The sequence below is a fragment of the Acipenser ruthenus genome, chromosome 52 (assembly GCF_902713425.1).
Source record: "Acipenser ruthenus chromosome 52, fAciRut3.2 maternal haplotype, whole genome shotgun sequence".
In the NCBI taxonomy this organism is placed as follows: Eukaryota; Metazoa; Chordata; class Actinopteri; order Acipenseriformes; family Acipenseridae; genus Acipenser; species Acipenser ruthenus.
The window spans coordinates 6,805,320-6,818,366 of NC_081240.1; the positions used below are offsets into that span (position 1 = coordinate 6,805,320).

The 13,047-nt window shown below is 39.8% G+C and overlaps 2 protein-coding genes across 2 annotated transcripts in view; one reads left to right on the top strand and one right to left on the bottom strand.

Moving 5' to 3' along the window:
- Positions 1 to 13,047, bottom strand: part of LOC117965704 (E3 ubiquitin/ISG15 ligase TRIM25-like) — a 300,687-nt gene that overhangs the window by 200,070 nt on the left and 87,570 nt on the right. The window lies entirely within an intron of this gene.
- The window catches only part of LOC117433057 (GTPase IMAP family member 8-like), a 267,258-nt gene continuing 261,199 nt past the window's right edge, over positions 6,989 to 13,047 (top strand). Inside the window, exons 1-4 of the mRNA XM_059016272.1 lie at positions 6,989 to 7,620; positions 11,438 to 11,533; positions 11,732 to 11,965; positions 12,120 to 12,279. Coding sequence (XP_058872255.1) covers positions 7,033 to 7,620; positions 11,438 to 11,533; positions 11,732 to 11,965; positions 12,120 to 12,279 — 1,078 coding nt within the window. The 5' untranslated portion in view covers positions 6,989 to 7,032. The remainder of the gene's footprint in view (positions 7,621 to 11,437; positions 11,534 to 11,731; positions 11,966 to 12,119; positions 12,280 to 13,047) is intronic.

The following is a 13,047-nucleotide window of genomic DNA, read 5'->3' on the forward strand; positions in this document are numbered from 1 at the left end:
CAGTCACTAGGTTACTAAAAATATGAATTAGACTAAACACTTAAAATATCAACAGAACCGTATTTGTTAATATTGAATTACACAACATTGTAATGTGTGAGTTTAGTTATGGGGGCTGATGGAAGCGCTTCACTTTTCTGGTTAACGACATGCGCAGTTACACCTGCTTATAAAATGCGGTCTGATATACAGTCTATGCAGGCGTCTCATAATTAAATAAAATAAAAAAATACATATTGATTCATCAAATTAGTTCCTCCTTTGAATGTGGTGAAAAAAAGCTGTTTTTTCTACTTTTCTTTTGGAAACATTACGAGCTGTGGCCGCTAGGTGGCACAAAGGGCGTCTGACAAATACATTAATTATAATAATAGCAAATCTGAACACAACACTTCATGTGAAATACAGGGGTACGTGATTTTAGTTTACTGATAGAGTGTCTGAATGCATAGATAATATAATTATTCATCAGTAAATGAAGTCAGAGACGGTTCAAACACTCACCCATGATCTGATGCGTCACGGGCTTCCAAAGCATTTACAATAAAGAAAATAGATTTGCAGAATGACATCGGTATTAATACAAGGTAAGTGATGACCTTTGCGCACAGTAACATGGATAATAATAATAATAATAATAATAATAATAATAATAATAATAATAATAATAATAATAATAATGTTGCACTTTAAAATACTTTAAACAGTTAATAAACAAAAAGGATCCAGGAAGGAATTTGTAAAGAAACACAGTTGGGATTGCATATATAAAATGTATAACTATAAAATAATCGTGTTGAAAATATCAGACAGCTCTTCTGACAGCTGGAGATGCACAGGCTTCAGATTGGACTTCTACTGCTACCAGAACCACGAAAAAAAAATAAAAAATACTACAACTGTACAATTACTACTACTGATAATGAGAACAATAACACTGCTGGATATACAGGGATGTTCAATAACTCTGCTCTATAGATTTCACAAGTCCAGCCTTTATTTTACATCGGAGTTGCCGGAGGTCAGGGTGGTAAACTTTTATCAAAACAAGCTCTGTTTTGTAATGGGACCGCCCATCTCTAGTGTGTCCAATAGGAATGCGCGGGCGGGGTCATGTATTTATTTCCAGTCTTTAGGATCGTTTCCAGGTCGCGTCGGGTGTGGATGCAGCTTCAAGGTGCATGTTTACTATAGCAGGTGTTTCTTTCAACACTGCACATTTGAGTCCTATATAACGAATGGAAGTGCACAGCAGCTGAGATTCATGGGATTATTTTGTCAGCTCCAATCCCTATCAATGTAAGATCGTGTAAATAGCAGCTCACAATACTTGCCATGTCAAAGGCATGTCAGTATAGTTTCTTGCAGATTCCTGTATACAGTAGAATCCTGTTAGCTGAATAGCGTTTGAACTTGATGCTGAAGTTTATGGTAACACTTTATATGAAGGGGTCATTTTTAAATAGTTTATTAACACGTTATAGATGCTTAAAAGATGAGTTATAGTGTTTTTATAATGCATTATAGAACAAGTCATACTTCATAGTAACAGCATTTACTAATGTGTTATAAATACTGAATAGATGAAATAAGAAATCTGCAATAAATGCAAATATAAAACTGTATATTAGCTGTAAACAAATCAGGACAAATCACATTAAACACACATGATTTGCACTTCATTGTCTGGGTCATTTATTTAGTATTTTAAATTAGTTTATTGAAAAATGTTTTTCATTATTTGTACAAATAAACAGAACACCTGCCATAGCAGTGTCAATATGGTGTAGGGCCTCCATGGGCAGCCAGCACGCACTGATTGGACGTGGCAGGTAGCGATTCTGCAAGGTGCTTTTTAAATTGTGCTGGAGGGATACGGGACCATTCCTCAATGATTACCAGCCTCTAATTCCTTCAGGTTGTGTTGTATTGGGGGTGGAAATCTGCAGTCAAGTCAGAATGGCCCATACTTAGAGAGAGTCACATCACTTTAGAGACTGTTCCTTGTGAAAAAGCCTCAGTAGTAATGTGTGCCTTCTTGAAAACAGAAGCACCTGCCAACCAAACACCTCTTATCAAGACCTCCGTCAAATTAATAAACAGCGGGGCTTCTTACATCGTTTTATACAGGAAACCAGGAGGTAAAGGATGTCTTTTCCTATTATTATGATGATGATTATGATGGTGTTTTAATTGTTTATAAATTATCTCTTTGGATTTCTGAAATGGTTGGATAATTCCCTAACAAGCACTTAATTAGATGCATTTGGTCTACTCATTAGGCAGTTCAAAGTTTCAATATTATAATTGTTTGCTTATTTGAACAACAATGTGAGAGAAATATCATCACAAGAAAGAAGACATTTCCATGGATATCGTAAATCACAATCAAATTGCATTACATGTGCAATCTGCCCACAGTGGAAAAGCAGAAACGTGTTTTAAGCCTGGCCTTTGTCGCCCTCTTCAGGACAAACTCTGCAGCTGCGCAGATTATTGTTGAAGAGATTCTTTTCACTTGATTCATTTGGAAATGTTGGGCCAGATTCACAAAACCTTCAGCATTGTTTTTATTAAATGCATTGTTTTAAAAAAATGCACTGTTTTATTAAATGCACTGTTTTATTAAATGCACTGTTTTATTAAATGCAAGCATAAAAACAAACTTTTAGATTTAAATAAGCAGGTCGTTTAATAACCATTTTTTACATTCATGTACACTATTTAATGTAAATCTTTTTTCATGTACTTTCTTTAAATGTTTTGTAAAGTTTTAATGATCAATAAATGTTTTGTTCTGCACCTACTTCTGAAATGAACATAAACTAAGTGGACTGTCAACAGCAGCTGCTCTCTGGAAACGTGAAGAGAACAAAAAAGCTTTGGAGAAAATGTTAAACACACATAAAAGATATTCTACTATAACAATGACCACACAGTGTTGCTTTAACTAAACTATACCAGCAGACCAGCCTATTTCATACAGGTCTTTGTAACTAAACAATACCAGCAGACCAGCCTGTTTCATACAGGTCTTTGTAACTAAACAATACCAGCAGACCAGCCTATTTCATACAGGTCTTTGTAACTAAACAATAACCAGCAGACCAGCCTATTTCATACAGGTCTTTGTAACTAAACAATACCAGCAGACCAGCCTGTTTCATACAGGTCTTTGTAACTAAACAATACCAGCAGACCAGCCTGTTTCATACAGGTCTTTGTAACTAAACAATACCAGCAGACCAGCCTGTTTCATACAGGTCTTTGTAACTAAACAATACCAGCAGACCAGCCTATTTCATACAGGTCTTTGTAACTAAACAATACCAGCAGACCAGCCTATTTCATACAGGTCTTTGTAACTAAACAATACCAGCAGACCAGTCTGTTTCATACAGGTCTTTTTAAGAAGAAAAAAAAAACAGAGCGATTCAGCCTATTGTATCTTTCAAAGGTTTGCCTGCCAGTTGAAGGAGCCAATGATAGCAGGGTAATACTATTGTGAAGCTGCTCAAAGAACACTACAGGTACAGTCCTGAATCCTCCCAGAAGCTGAGGGTGTGAAGTATAGAAGAACTGAAATGTCCGCTCTGGATAGACAAACACTAAAAAGATAACAAAGTTACAAACTGAATGAAAGGAGACAGTACAATATTGTGGGATCAAATAAAATCAGGTTTTTCACATCTTCAGCGAGCCCAGCAGGCACGAGCCTGTGAGGCTCTGTTGTCTTCAGAGCGTGAGCTCGGGTTCAAATGATTTCAGTCGCTTCTCGACTCTGGGATCAAGCTATCAGACACTTCCAGATGGTTAGTCAAGCTAACAGTCCCTAAAAGACTAAAACATCCCATTTAAAACACATGAAAGCCCCGTGCAGCCAGTCTACCCAGGCTAAGTGCTTGAGAAAGAGAGAGGGAGAGAGATCTAAAGGGAAGGGGTGTATATCTCACTGCTCATGAACACACTGCTCCCATGTAGGAAACCCACTGATCCTCAACTACTGCTCCTAGTGATCTCACACAGCTCCAATCCTCCAAGTCTACAGCTTGAGTTGCAATCTGGTTTCTCAGCTTCTCACACGGCACAGCACACAGCTCCCAACTTACAGCTCCCAGCTCCAGCACAGTTCATCTCCAGCACCCCCTCCTCAACACTCCCCACCCCACACTGTATACTCTCAATCCATCACTTCTCATTAACAGCACCCCCTCCTCAACACTCCCCACCCCACACTGTATACTCTCAATCCATCACTTCTCATTAACAGCACCCCCTCCTCAACACTCCCCACCCCACATTGTATACTCTCAATCCATCACTTCTCATTAACAGCGCCCCATCCTCAATACTCCCCACCCCACACTGTATACTCTCAATCCATCACTTCTCATTAACAGCACCCCCTCCTCAACACTCCCCACGCCACACTGTATACTCTCAATCCATCACTTCTCATTAACAGCACCCCCTCCTCAACACTCCCCACCCCACACTGTATACTCTCAATCCATTACTTCTCATTAACAGCACCCCCTCCTCAACACTCCCCACCCCACACTGTATACTCTCAATCCATCACTTCTCATTAACAGCACCCCCTCCTCAACACTCCCCACCCGACACTGTATACTCTCAATCCATCACTTCTCATTAACAGCACCCCCTCCTCAACACTCCCCACCCCACACTGTATACTCTCAATCCATCACTTCTCATTAACAGCACCCCCTCCTCAACACTCCCCACCCCACACTGTATACTCTCAATCCATCACTTCTCATTAACATTGGTGGCTGCTGGTCAAAAAAAATGGGGAGGCAGAAGAAAAGCAGAGGTCTTGGGGTCCCCTTCAGCCACCAGCAGCAGAAGAATCGTATTATTCTATTCTGACTGACTTTTCATATCTTCTTAACGTTTTACTTCAATTCAAAGCTGTTAAACACAGCCAGCAGAACAAAGAAAACTGCAGCCCACCGTCATTTATTCTAATAAACGTGACTGTTACACGCTGCCAGCGTATGTTTAAAATACAACATTAATACAGCATTTAGATTTCAAGACCACGTCACTTTAACATACTTTGCATAAAATATTTGTTAAAGTGTTAAAAAGTTGTTAAAGCAGGAGAAAGGCAGACACGAATCAAGCGCACCCTATCCACTTCATCTGTTGAACTTAATAAATGAACAACAGAATCATTCGATACCGTTCTGTACATACGAAACGGATCTGTTTAATATAACAGAAGCAATTCAGACAGACTTCAGTTCTGGAGCAGGAACATTACTGAGCTGTATGTCTTGAAGCAAAGTTGACTGATGGGAAACAGACACCGGTGTTATTCTGATCTGACAGTTTTAACATTCATTTTCTTGTTGGCTAATTGTTGTTGTATTGTCTAGTAGGCAATTTACAGTTATATAATAAATCAGAGTGATTATATGTAATAATAATGCGCGCAAGACCACGCAAGCTGTTGCCGTTCTGATGAACCCCCTGAAACCCCTGAATGTCGTTCTTTAGGAGCTGCGCACGCACTCGCACGGTGACGCAGGTACAGTGACGCAGGTACAGTGAGGGAGATCTCCATTCTGCACACAAACCCTTCTCGATGTAGAACCCGCCAGAACTGAAAATCCAAACCACTTCCATCAGCCAATGGAAGGGCGAGAATAAGAGCCAATCAGAACGCATTCTTTGTCCAGTTTGAAAAACCCATCAAAGATGTATGTAGTAAAATTGGAAGGAAGCTTGGAGGATTGTGTGGTCAGCGCCACTGTGTAAGCTTTACAGCAAGGTTTAAATGAGTCACTTGTGTTCCCTATTCTAGACTATAATGATGTGATGTGCGGGTCTGCTAGTGAGGAATCGCTGAAGAAGATCGATACAATGTGTAACAGGATGTGTATCTGTGTGCTCCCGTGTACTCCGCTAGCGCATCACTGCAGCGCGTATTCTACATTAAACTTGCGATCGCCTGCTAACACAAGGAATTATCACTGGAATCGGATTCTCTTTAAAGGGGCACACAACACATTACCAGTTTATTTAAACAGCTTGTTTCTGAGTTTACCTGTAAATACAGCCTATCGTAATGTCTGAGACACACAATACTTTAATATACCGTCTGGAAAAAGTGCTGCGGGAAGAAAGTCTTTCGTTTTGTTCTGCTGCTACAGACTGGAAGCTGTTACCCGCAGGACTGAGACCTGACATCTCCTGTGGGAATTAAAAAAACAAACCCTGTTGTTCTAGTGCTTAAACAGGCTTGTGTGTGTGCTGTGTAAATCTGAGGTGTACTTTGTGTATTGTCTTGTCATTGTGCGTTTATATTATTTTTATTTTTGAAACCTGTAACCTGCTGCTGTTATTTCTAGCACGCCTTTGTAAACGAGCTTCTTGTAGCTCACATGGACTTCCTAAATAAATAATTAAAAATTAAATAAATAAATAATAAAGAGCGTGTCGCGTTTACGGTTATAACCGCAATGAAATATACTGGCTTTGAAACAAGAAAAGACAACCGATGTAGCTGCGCAGCAGAGACAAGAGAACGAGGCAAGCGCGTTTATTGTTTGGAAAGTAACTGTAATGTTATTACTGCCATTAAAAGCTAAACGCGTTATATTACCTTGTTATTGACTAAAGTAATATTATTACAGTAAGGCGTTACTAAAGTAACGAGATGCCGTTCAAACCGTCATCACAAACATACGTGTAACAGAACATTCCTTAATTTTACATATTATAGGTTTGGGGCTAAAACACAAAGTTAGACTCTTCAGCCCTGATATTAAACAGTTGTTAATATCAGTTGTTTCATTCATAATCTCAACATTGTAATATTTGTTGGTGGATTTAGAAACAGTTTCATAGAAAAACTGATTCTGCAGTTTCTGCTCCTCTTGTCTAAACCTGGCATCAGTCCAAAACCCCGCCTCTTAGAGCTTTACTCAATTCCAGGAAATCAGCGCAGTGAAGTTTTGTTTCTTGTGAAATCGTCAGGCTCTCTGTCTCACTGCAGCAGTAATGGCAGAAGCAAATATTCTGGTAGCACATAACCAGTTTAGCTGTTCAGTGTGTCTGGAGATATTGAAGGACCCAGTCGCTATTCCATGTGGACACAGTTACTGTATGGGGTGTATTAAGAACTGCTGGGATCACACTGATCATACAGGTGTCTACAGGTGCCCCCAGTGCAGAGAGACCTTTACCCCAAGGCCTGTTCTGCGCAGAAACACCATGCTGGCTGAAGTTGTGGAGAAATTAAAGAAGTTAGGACTCAATCCTCGTCCTGCTCAAAGTTATGCTGGACCTGGAGATGTGCCGTGTGATTTCTGCACTGGGAGAAAGTTCAAAGCTGTGAAATCTTGTTTGACGTGCCTGGCCTCTTACTGTGAAACACACGTCAATCCACACAGTGAGGTTACTCCATTAAAGAGGCACAAGTTGATCAATGCAATTGGAAATCTGGAGCAGAAGCTTTGTGCTGAACACCAAAAGCTTTTGGAGGGGTTCTGCAGAACTGATCAGACGTGTATTTGCTGGCTGTGTGCAGACAAGGAACACAAGAGCCATGACACAGTCTCAGCTGAGGCAGAAAGGACTTGGAAACAGGTAAGGGTTTCAACCATTTCCTTGTAGCTATCCTAGAAGATAAGAATTCCCAGGGATATTTAACATGTCTGTTTACTAGGTTACACAATTTCACATTAGATCAGATTTTAATTGTATATTAAGAGCTATTTAAAGAGCCATAGTTTTTTAATTGCTCTTTCTAAACTATGATGTACTACAATGTATTTCAGGGTGTAACAGGGGTGTTGTTACGGGTGTGGTTATCGCTGATTGACAGGAGAGACACAGGAGGTTTTCTTGATACAAAAATACAAAACATTCAAAACAAAACACTGCTCGAAAACAGCTAGAAAATAAAAGCTGACCAAACAAGAAAGGAGGTCCCGCTCCAGGAACAGTCTCCCTGACACCTCCTCTCTAGACTTGGGTGGGATTAAAATCCCCTAAACTTGTTCCCTATTCCTTCCAGTGCTAGCGATCCTGGTTAACTCACACAGTGATCCGAGATACATTTTTCCTCTTGTGTTTTTCTCACCTTGGTTAACACACGCAGTCGTGAGGATCCTACAGCAACACTCTCCTTCCCAGAGAGTCTGTATCCCAGCTTGTAGAACCAAGAAACTGGCTTTTCAGACCCTTTTTCAGCATGTGGCCGGGTCTAAGCGATAATCAATTAATCAATTAACACCTGGCCACATTCCACACCTGGATTTGAATATGCCCTGCCATATCTAGCACACACTTGATTATCAAAAACATTAAGTAAGAAGGATTTGTTCAGCTTTTTTGTGGTGCATTGGAATTAGTAGTGTAAAATTAGCATGATTTATATTCCTAGTGTTTTATATATATATATATATATATATATATATATATATATATATATATATATATATATATATATATATACAGTGCCTTGCGAAAGTATTCGGCCCCCTTGAACTTTGCGACCTTTTGCCACATTTCAGGCTTCAAACATAAAGATATGAAACTGTAATTTTTTGTGAAGAATCAACAACAAGTGGGACACAATCATGAAGTGGAACGAAATTTATTGGATATTTCAAACTTTTTTAACAAATAAAAAACTGAAAAATTGGGCGTGCAAAATTATTCAGCCCCCTTAAGTTAATACTTTGTTAGCGCCACCTTTTGCTGCGATTACAGCTGTAAGTCGCTTGGGGTATGTCTCTATCAGTTTTGCACATCGAGAGACTGAAATTTTTGCCCATTCCTCCTTGCAAAACAGCTCGAGCTCAGTGAGGTTGGATGGAGAGCATTTGTGAACAGCAGTTTTCAGTTCTTTCCACAGATTCTCGATTGGATTCAGGTCTGGACTTTGACTTGGCCATTCTAACACCTGGATATGTTTATTTGTGAACCATTCCATTGTAGATTTTGCTTTATGTTTTGGATCATTGTCTTGTTGGAAGACAAATCTCCGTCCCAGTCTCAGGTCTTTTGCAGACTCCATCAGGTTTTCTTCCAGAATGGTCCTGTATTTGGCTCCATCCATCTTCCAATCAATTTTAACCATCTTCCCTGTCCCTGCTGAAGAAAAGCAGGCCCAAACCATGATGCTGCCACCACCATGTTTGACAGTGGGGATGGTGTGTTCAGGGTGATGAGCTGTGTTGCTTTTACGCCAAACATAACGTTTTGCATTGTTGCCAAAAAGTTCGATTTTGGTTTCATCTGACCACAGCACCTTCTTCCACATGTTTGGTGTGTCTCCCAGGTGGCTTGTGGCAAACTGTAAACGACACTTTTTATGGATATCTTTAAGAAATGGCTTTCTTCTTGCCACTCTTCCATAAAGGCCAGATTTGTGCAGTATACGACTGATTGTTGTCCTATGCACAGAGTCTCCCACCTCAGCTGTAGATCTCTGCAGTTCATCCAGAGTGATCATGGGCCTCTTGGCTGCATCTCTGATCAGTCTTCTCCTTGTATGAGCTGAAAGTTTAGAGGGACGGCCAGGTCTTGGTAGATTTGCAGTGGTCTGATACTCCTTCCATTTCAATATTATCGCTTGCACAGTGCTCCTTGGGATGTTTAAAGCTTGGGAAATCTTTTTGTATCCAAATCCGGCTTTAAACTTCTCCACAACAGTATCTCGGACCTGCCTGGTGTGTTCCTTGTTCTTCATGATGCTCTCTGCGCTTTAAACGGACCTCTGAGACTATCACAGTGCAGGTGCATTTATACGGAGACTTGATTACACACAGGTGGATTCTATTTATCATCATTAGTCATTTAGGTCAACATTGGATCATTCAGAGATCCTCACTGAACTTCTGGAGAGAGTTTGCTGCACTGAAAGTAAAGGGGCTGAATAATTTTGCACGCCCAATTTTTCAGTTTTTTATTTGTTAAAAAAGTTTGAAATATCCAATAAATTTCGTTCCACTTCATGATTGTGTCCCACTTGTTGTTGATTCTTCACCAAAAATTACAGTTTCATATCTTTATGTTTGAAGCCTGAAATGTGGCAAAAGGTCGCAAAGTTCAAGGGGGCCGAATACTTTCGCAAGGCACTGTATATATATATGTCTTGCAACTTAATAAAATCATAGATCAGTTTCATTGTTTAAGACATTAGTTGAAATTTTTAAAAATGACATTCCCAGAAAAGTCAATAACCTAATTTAAAAAAGCAGAAAAGATCAAGATTAATATGATATGGAGTAGTGGTTAGGGCTCTGGACTCTTGACCGGAGGGTCGTGAGTTCAATCCCAGGTGGGGGACACTGCTGCTGTACCCTTGAGCAAGGTACTTTACCTAGATTGCTCCAGTAAAAACCCAACTGTATAAATGGGTAATTGTATGTAAAAAATAAAGTGATATATTGTAACAATTGTAAGTCACCCTGGATAAGGACATCTGCTATGATATAAATGAATAATATTAATAATATACCAGATTAATATAATATACAATATTAATATGATATACAATATCATATTAATCTTAAACAGATATGTTTAAGTTAGTTTAAAACGAAATTTAATAACCTATTTGGGATTTTGTTTGTTAAAATCTACATTTTCTTTCGACCACCCTACCAGTCCTCTCTTTCCTTTGCTCTCTTCCACAGTGAAGTCCTTCTGGTCATGGGTCTTCTGGGGATTTTGTGTATTTAGGCATTTTTTACACTGATTTCATTGTTTTGTGTCAGTGCTGTTTTTTCTGTGCTTATCGATTAAAAACGGAAATCAGAAGCCCTAAATATCCATTAAAGAGAAAGCTGCTTCAGTTTCCTAGGTCCTTAACAAAACAAACATGTAACACATGCTAGATCAGACATCATTCACTGTTACTAGTATGAAACAGCACCATCTAGTGGACACCTACTGTGGATCAAGTGTCCTTTCGTATTGCTGGCAGCTGTGCACTAGATGGTATTGTATCTTACTACTATACACACATGTTGTCTGAAATTGCTGCCTTTGTCCAAGTTTAAACCAACTCTAATGAAGGTTTAAATTTAATTCAGCTATCACATTTAAACATGGATTAAAATGAGTGGTGCACTTTCATTATATTTAATCTTTTAAATGTTTAACCTTGGATTAATTTTAAACAAGGATTACATATAAATCATGGTTTAAAGTTTTGTGTAACATGATTCAAATATAATCCTTGATTTAATCTGGGTTAGTGGTTAATCCACGCTGGTGCATTTGACCCTTAGGGTATCTGTGTGCATAATGTGTGTATCGTTAATTTAACTTCATATGAAGGGGAGAGAGGTGTGAAAACACAGCCTGCTCTGAAATAGTCTGTATTGAGTGTGACAGGATATCACTCAATGCCCTGTCAAAAATGTCACTGTGTCACTCTGTTTCTACACAGAAGCAGCTGGGAGACACACAGACAGAAATACAACAGAGAATCCAGGAGAGACTGAAAGAAATTGAGGATCTGAAACAGACTGTGAAGTCACTGAAAGTGGGTATTGAGAAGAGGAGGTTATTATTATTATTATTATTATTATTATTATTATTATTATTATTATTATTATTATTATTATTATTATTATTATTAACAGATGTACTGGAACACATCTACAGAAGTTTACTGTCTATGCCTGATGTGTTGTTGATATCAATTCTAACCATGTCTCCTCTACTGTGTTCTTTCACGCAGAGATCTGCATGCATAGAAATAAAGGAAAGTGAGAAGATATTTACTGAGCTGATCCGATCTATTGAGAAGATCCACACTGAGGTTATTCAGCTGATTGGAGCTAACGAGAAGGCTGCAGTGAATCAGGCTGAAGGACGCATGAAGAAACTGGAGCAGGAGATACCTGAGCTAAGGAGGAGAAACGCTGAGCTGAAACAGCTTTCAGAGACAGAGGATCACATCCATTTTCTACAGGTAACATCACTGCCTGTTAGAAAATCTCAAATCCATAACTGGGACGGTTTCAGACAGACCTCTCCAATTGAATGAATCCTTGCTTTTCCCAAGGAATGTTTTGGACCCCATTCTGTTTCACTGAAAACTAATTTTCTCCACTTTCCTGTTGCAGAATTTCCAGCCTCTCTGTGCTCCTCCTGAAGCTGGAGACCTACCCAGCTTTACTGTCAATACAGAGATCTCTTTTGTGGCTGTGAGGAAAGCTGTATCTGAACTTAAAGACCATATTGAGGACTTCTGCAAGGGGGAATTAGTCAAAATAACCAAAACAGGTTGGAGTGAAATAGATTCCTTTGGTAGAGATTTCTCAAAGAGACCATGGCTTGAGGAGGGGCAGGACTTGCAAGACATTAATAAAGACCTCTTGCAGATTGTTGGCTATATGAATATTGCAGCAGGGAGGAGGGAGCATGGAGGAGGAAGGAAGGAGGCAGCAGGGAAGAATGAGCAGGGAGGATGTTAAATGCAGGAGGGAGCAGGGAGCAGGAAGGAGAGAGCATGGATGAAGGCGCAGGGAGGAGGAAGCATGGAGGAGGGAGCAGGAAGGAGGGAGCATGGAAGAGAGAGGAGGCAACAGTGGGGAGAAAACATGGAAGGAGGGAGCAGGGAATACAGAGCAGGGACTGATGAAACAGGGAGGGGGGAGCAGGGAGGAGGGAGTGATGTGAGGATGGAGCAGACAATGACTGTTGTATGTTTGATGCACAAGGGTGTCCTAATATGGACACCGTACTGTTGGGTAAAGATATGTGAAGGAGAGGAAGGAACACAAGACTCCAGTGCAGTGGCAGACGTGTTCACATTGACGCTGGCTGCTGCACCGATACGGCAGGAATACATATTCATTGTAACCATGAACATCTTGAAGTACGGATTTTTACATCCTGAAATGCCGTGTATAAGCCTTGTTTCTTTTCAGATTGCTGTTTGGAGTCTTGTGTGTGTTGTGTATTAATTCACATGTTTCAATTCTATTTCTCTCTCTTTTTTCTGCCCAGTGAATGAAGTTGCAGTTTACAGTCTGCAGGCTCCAGAGCCAA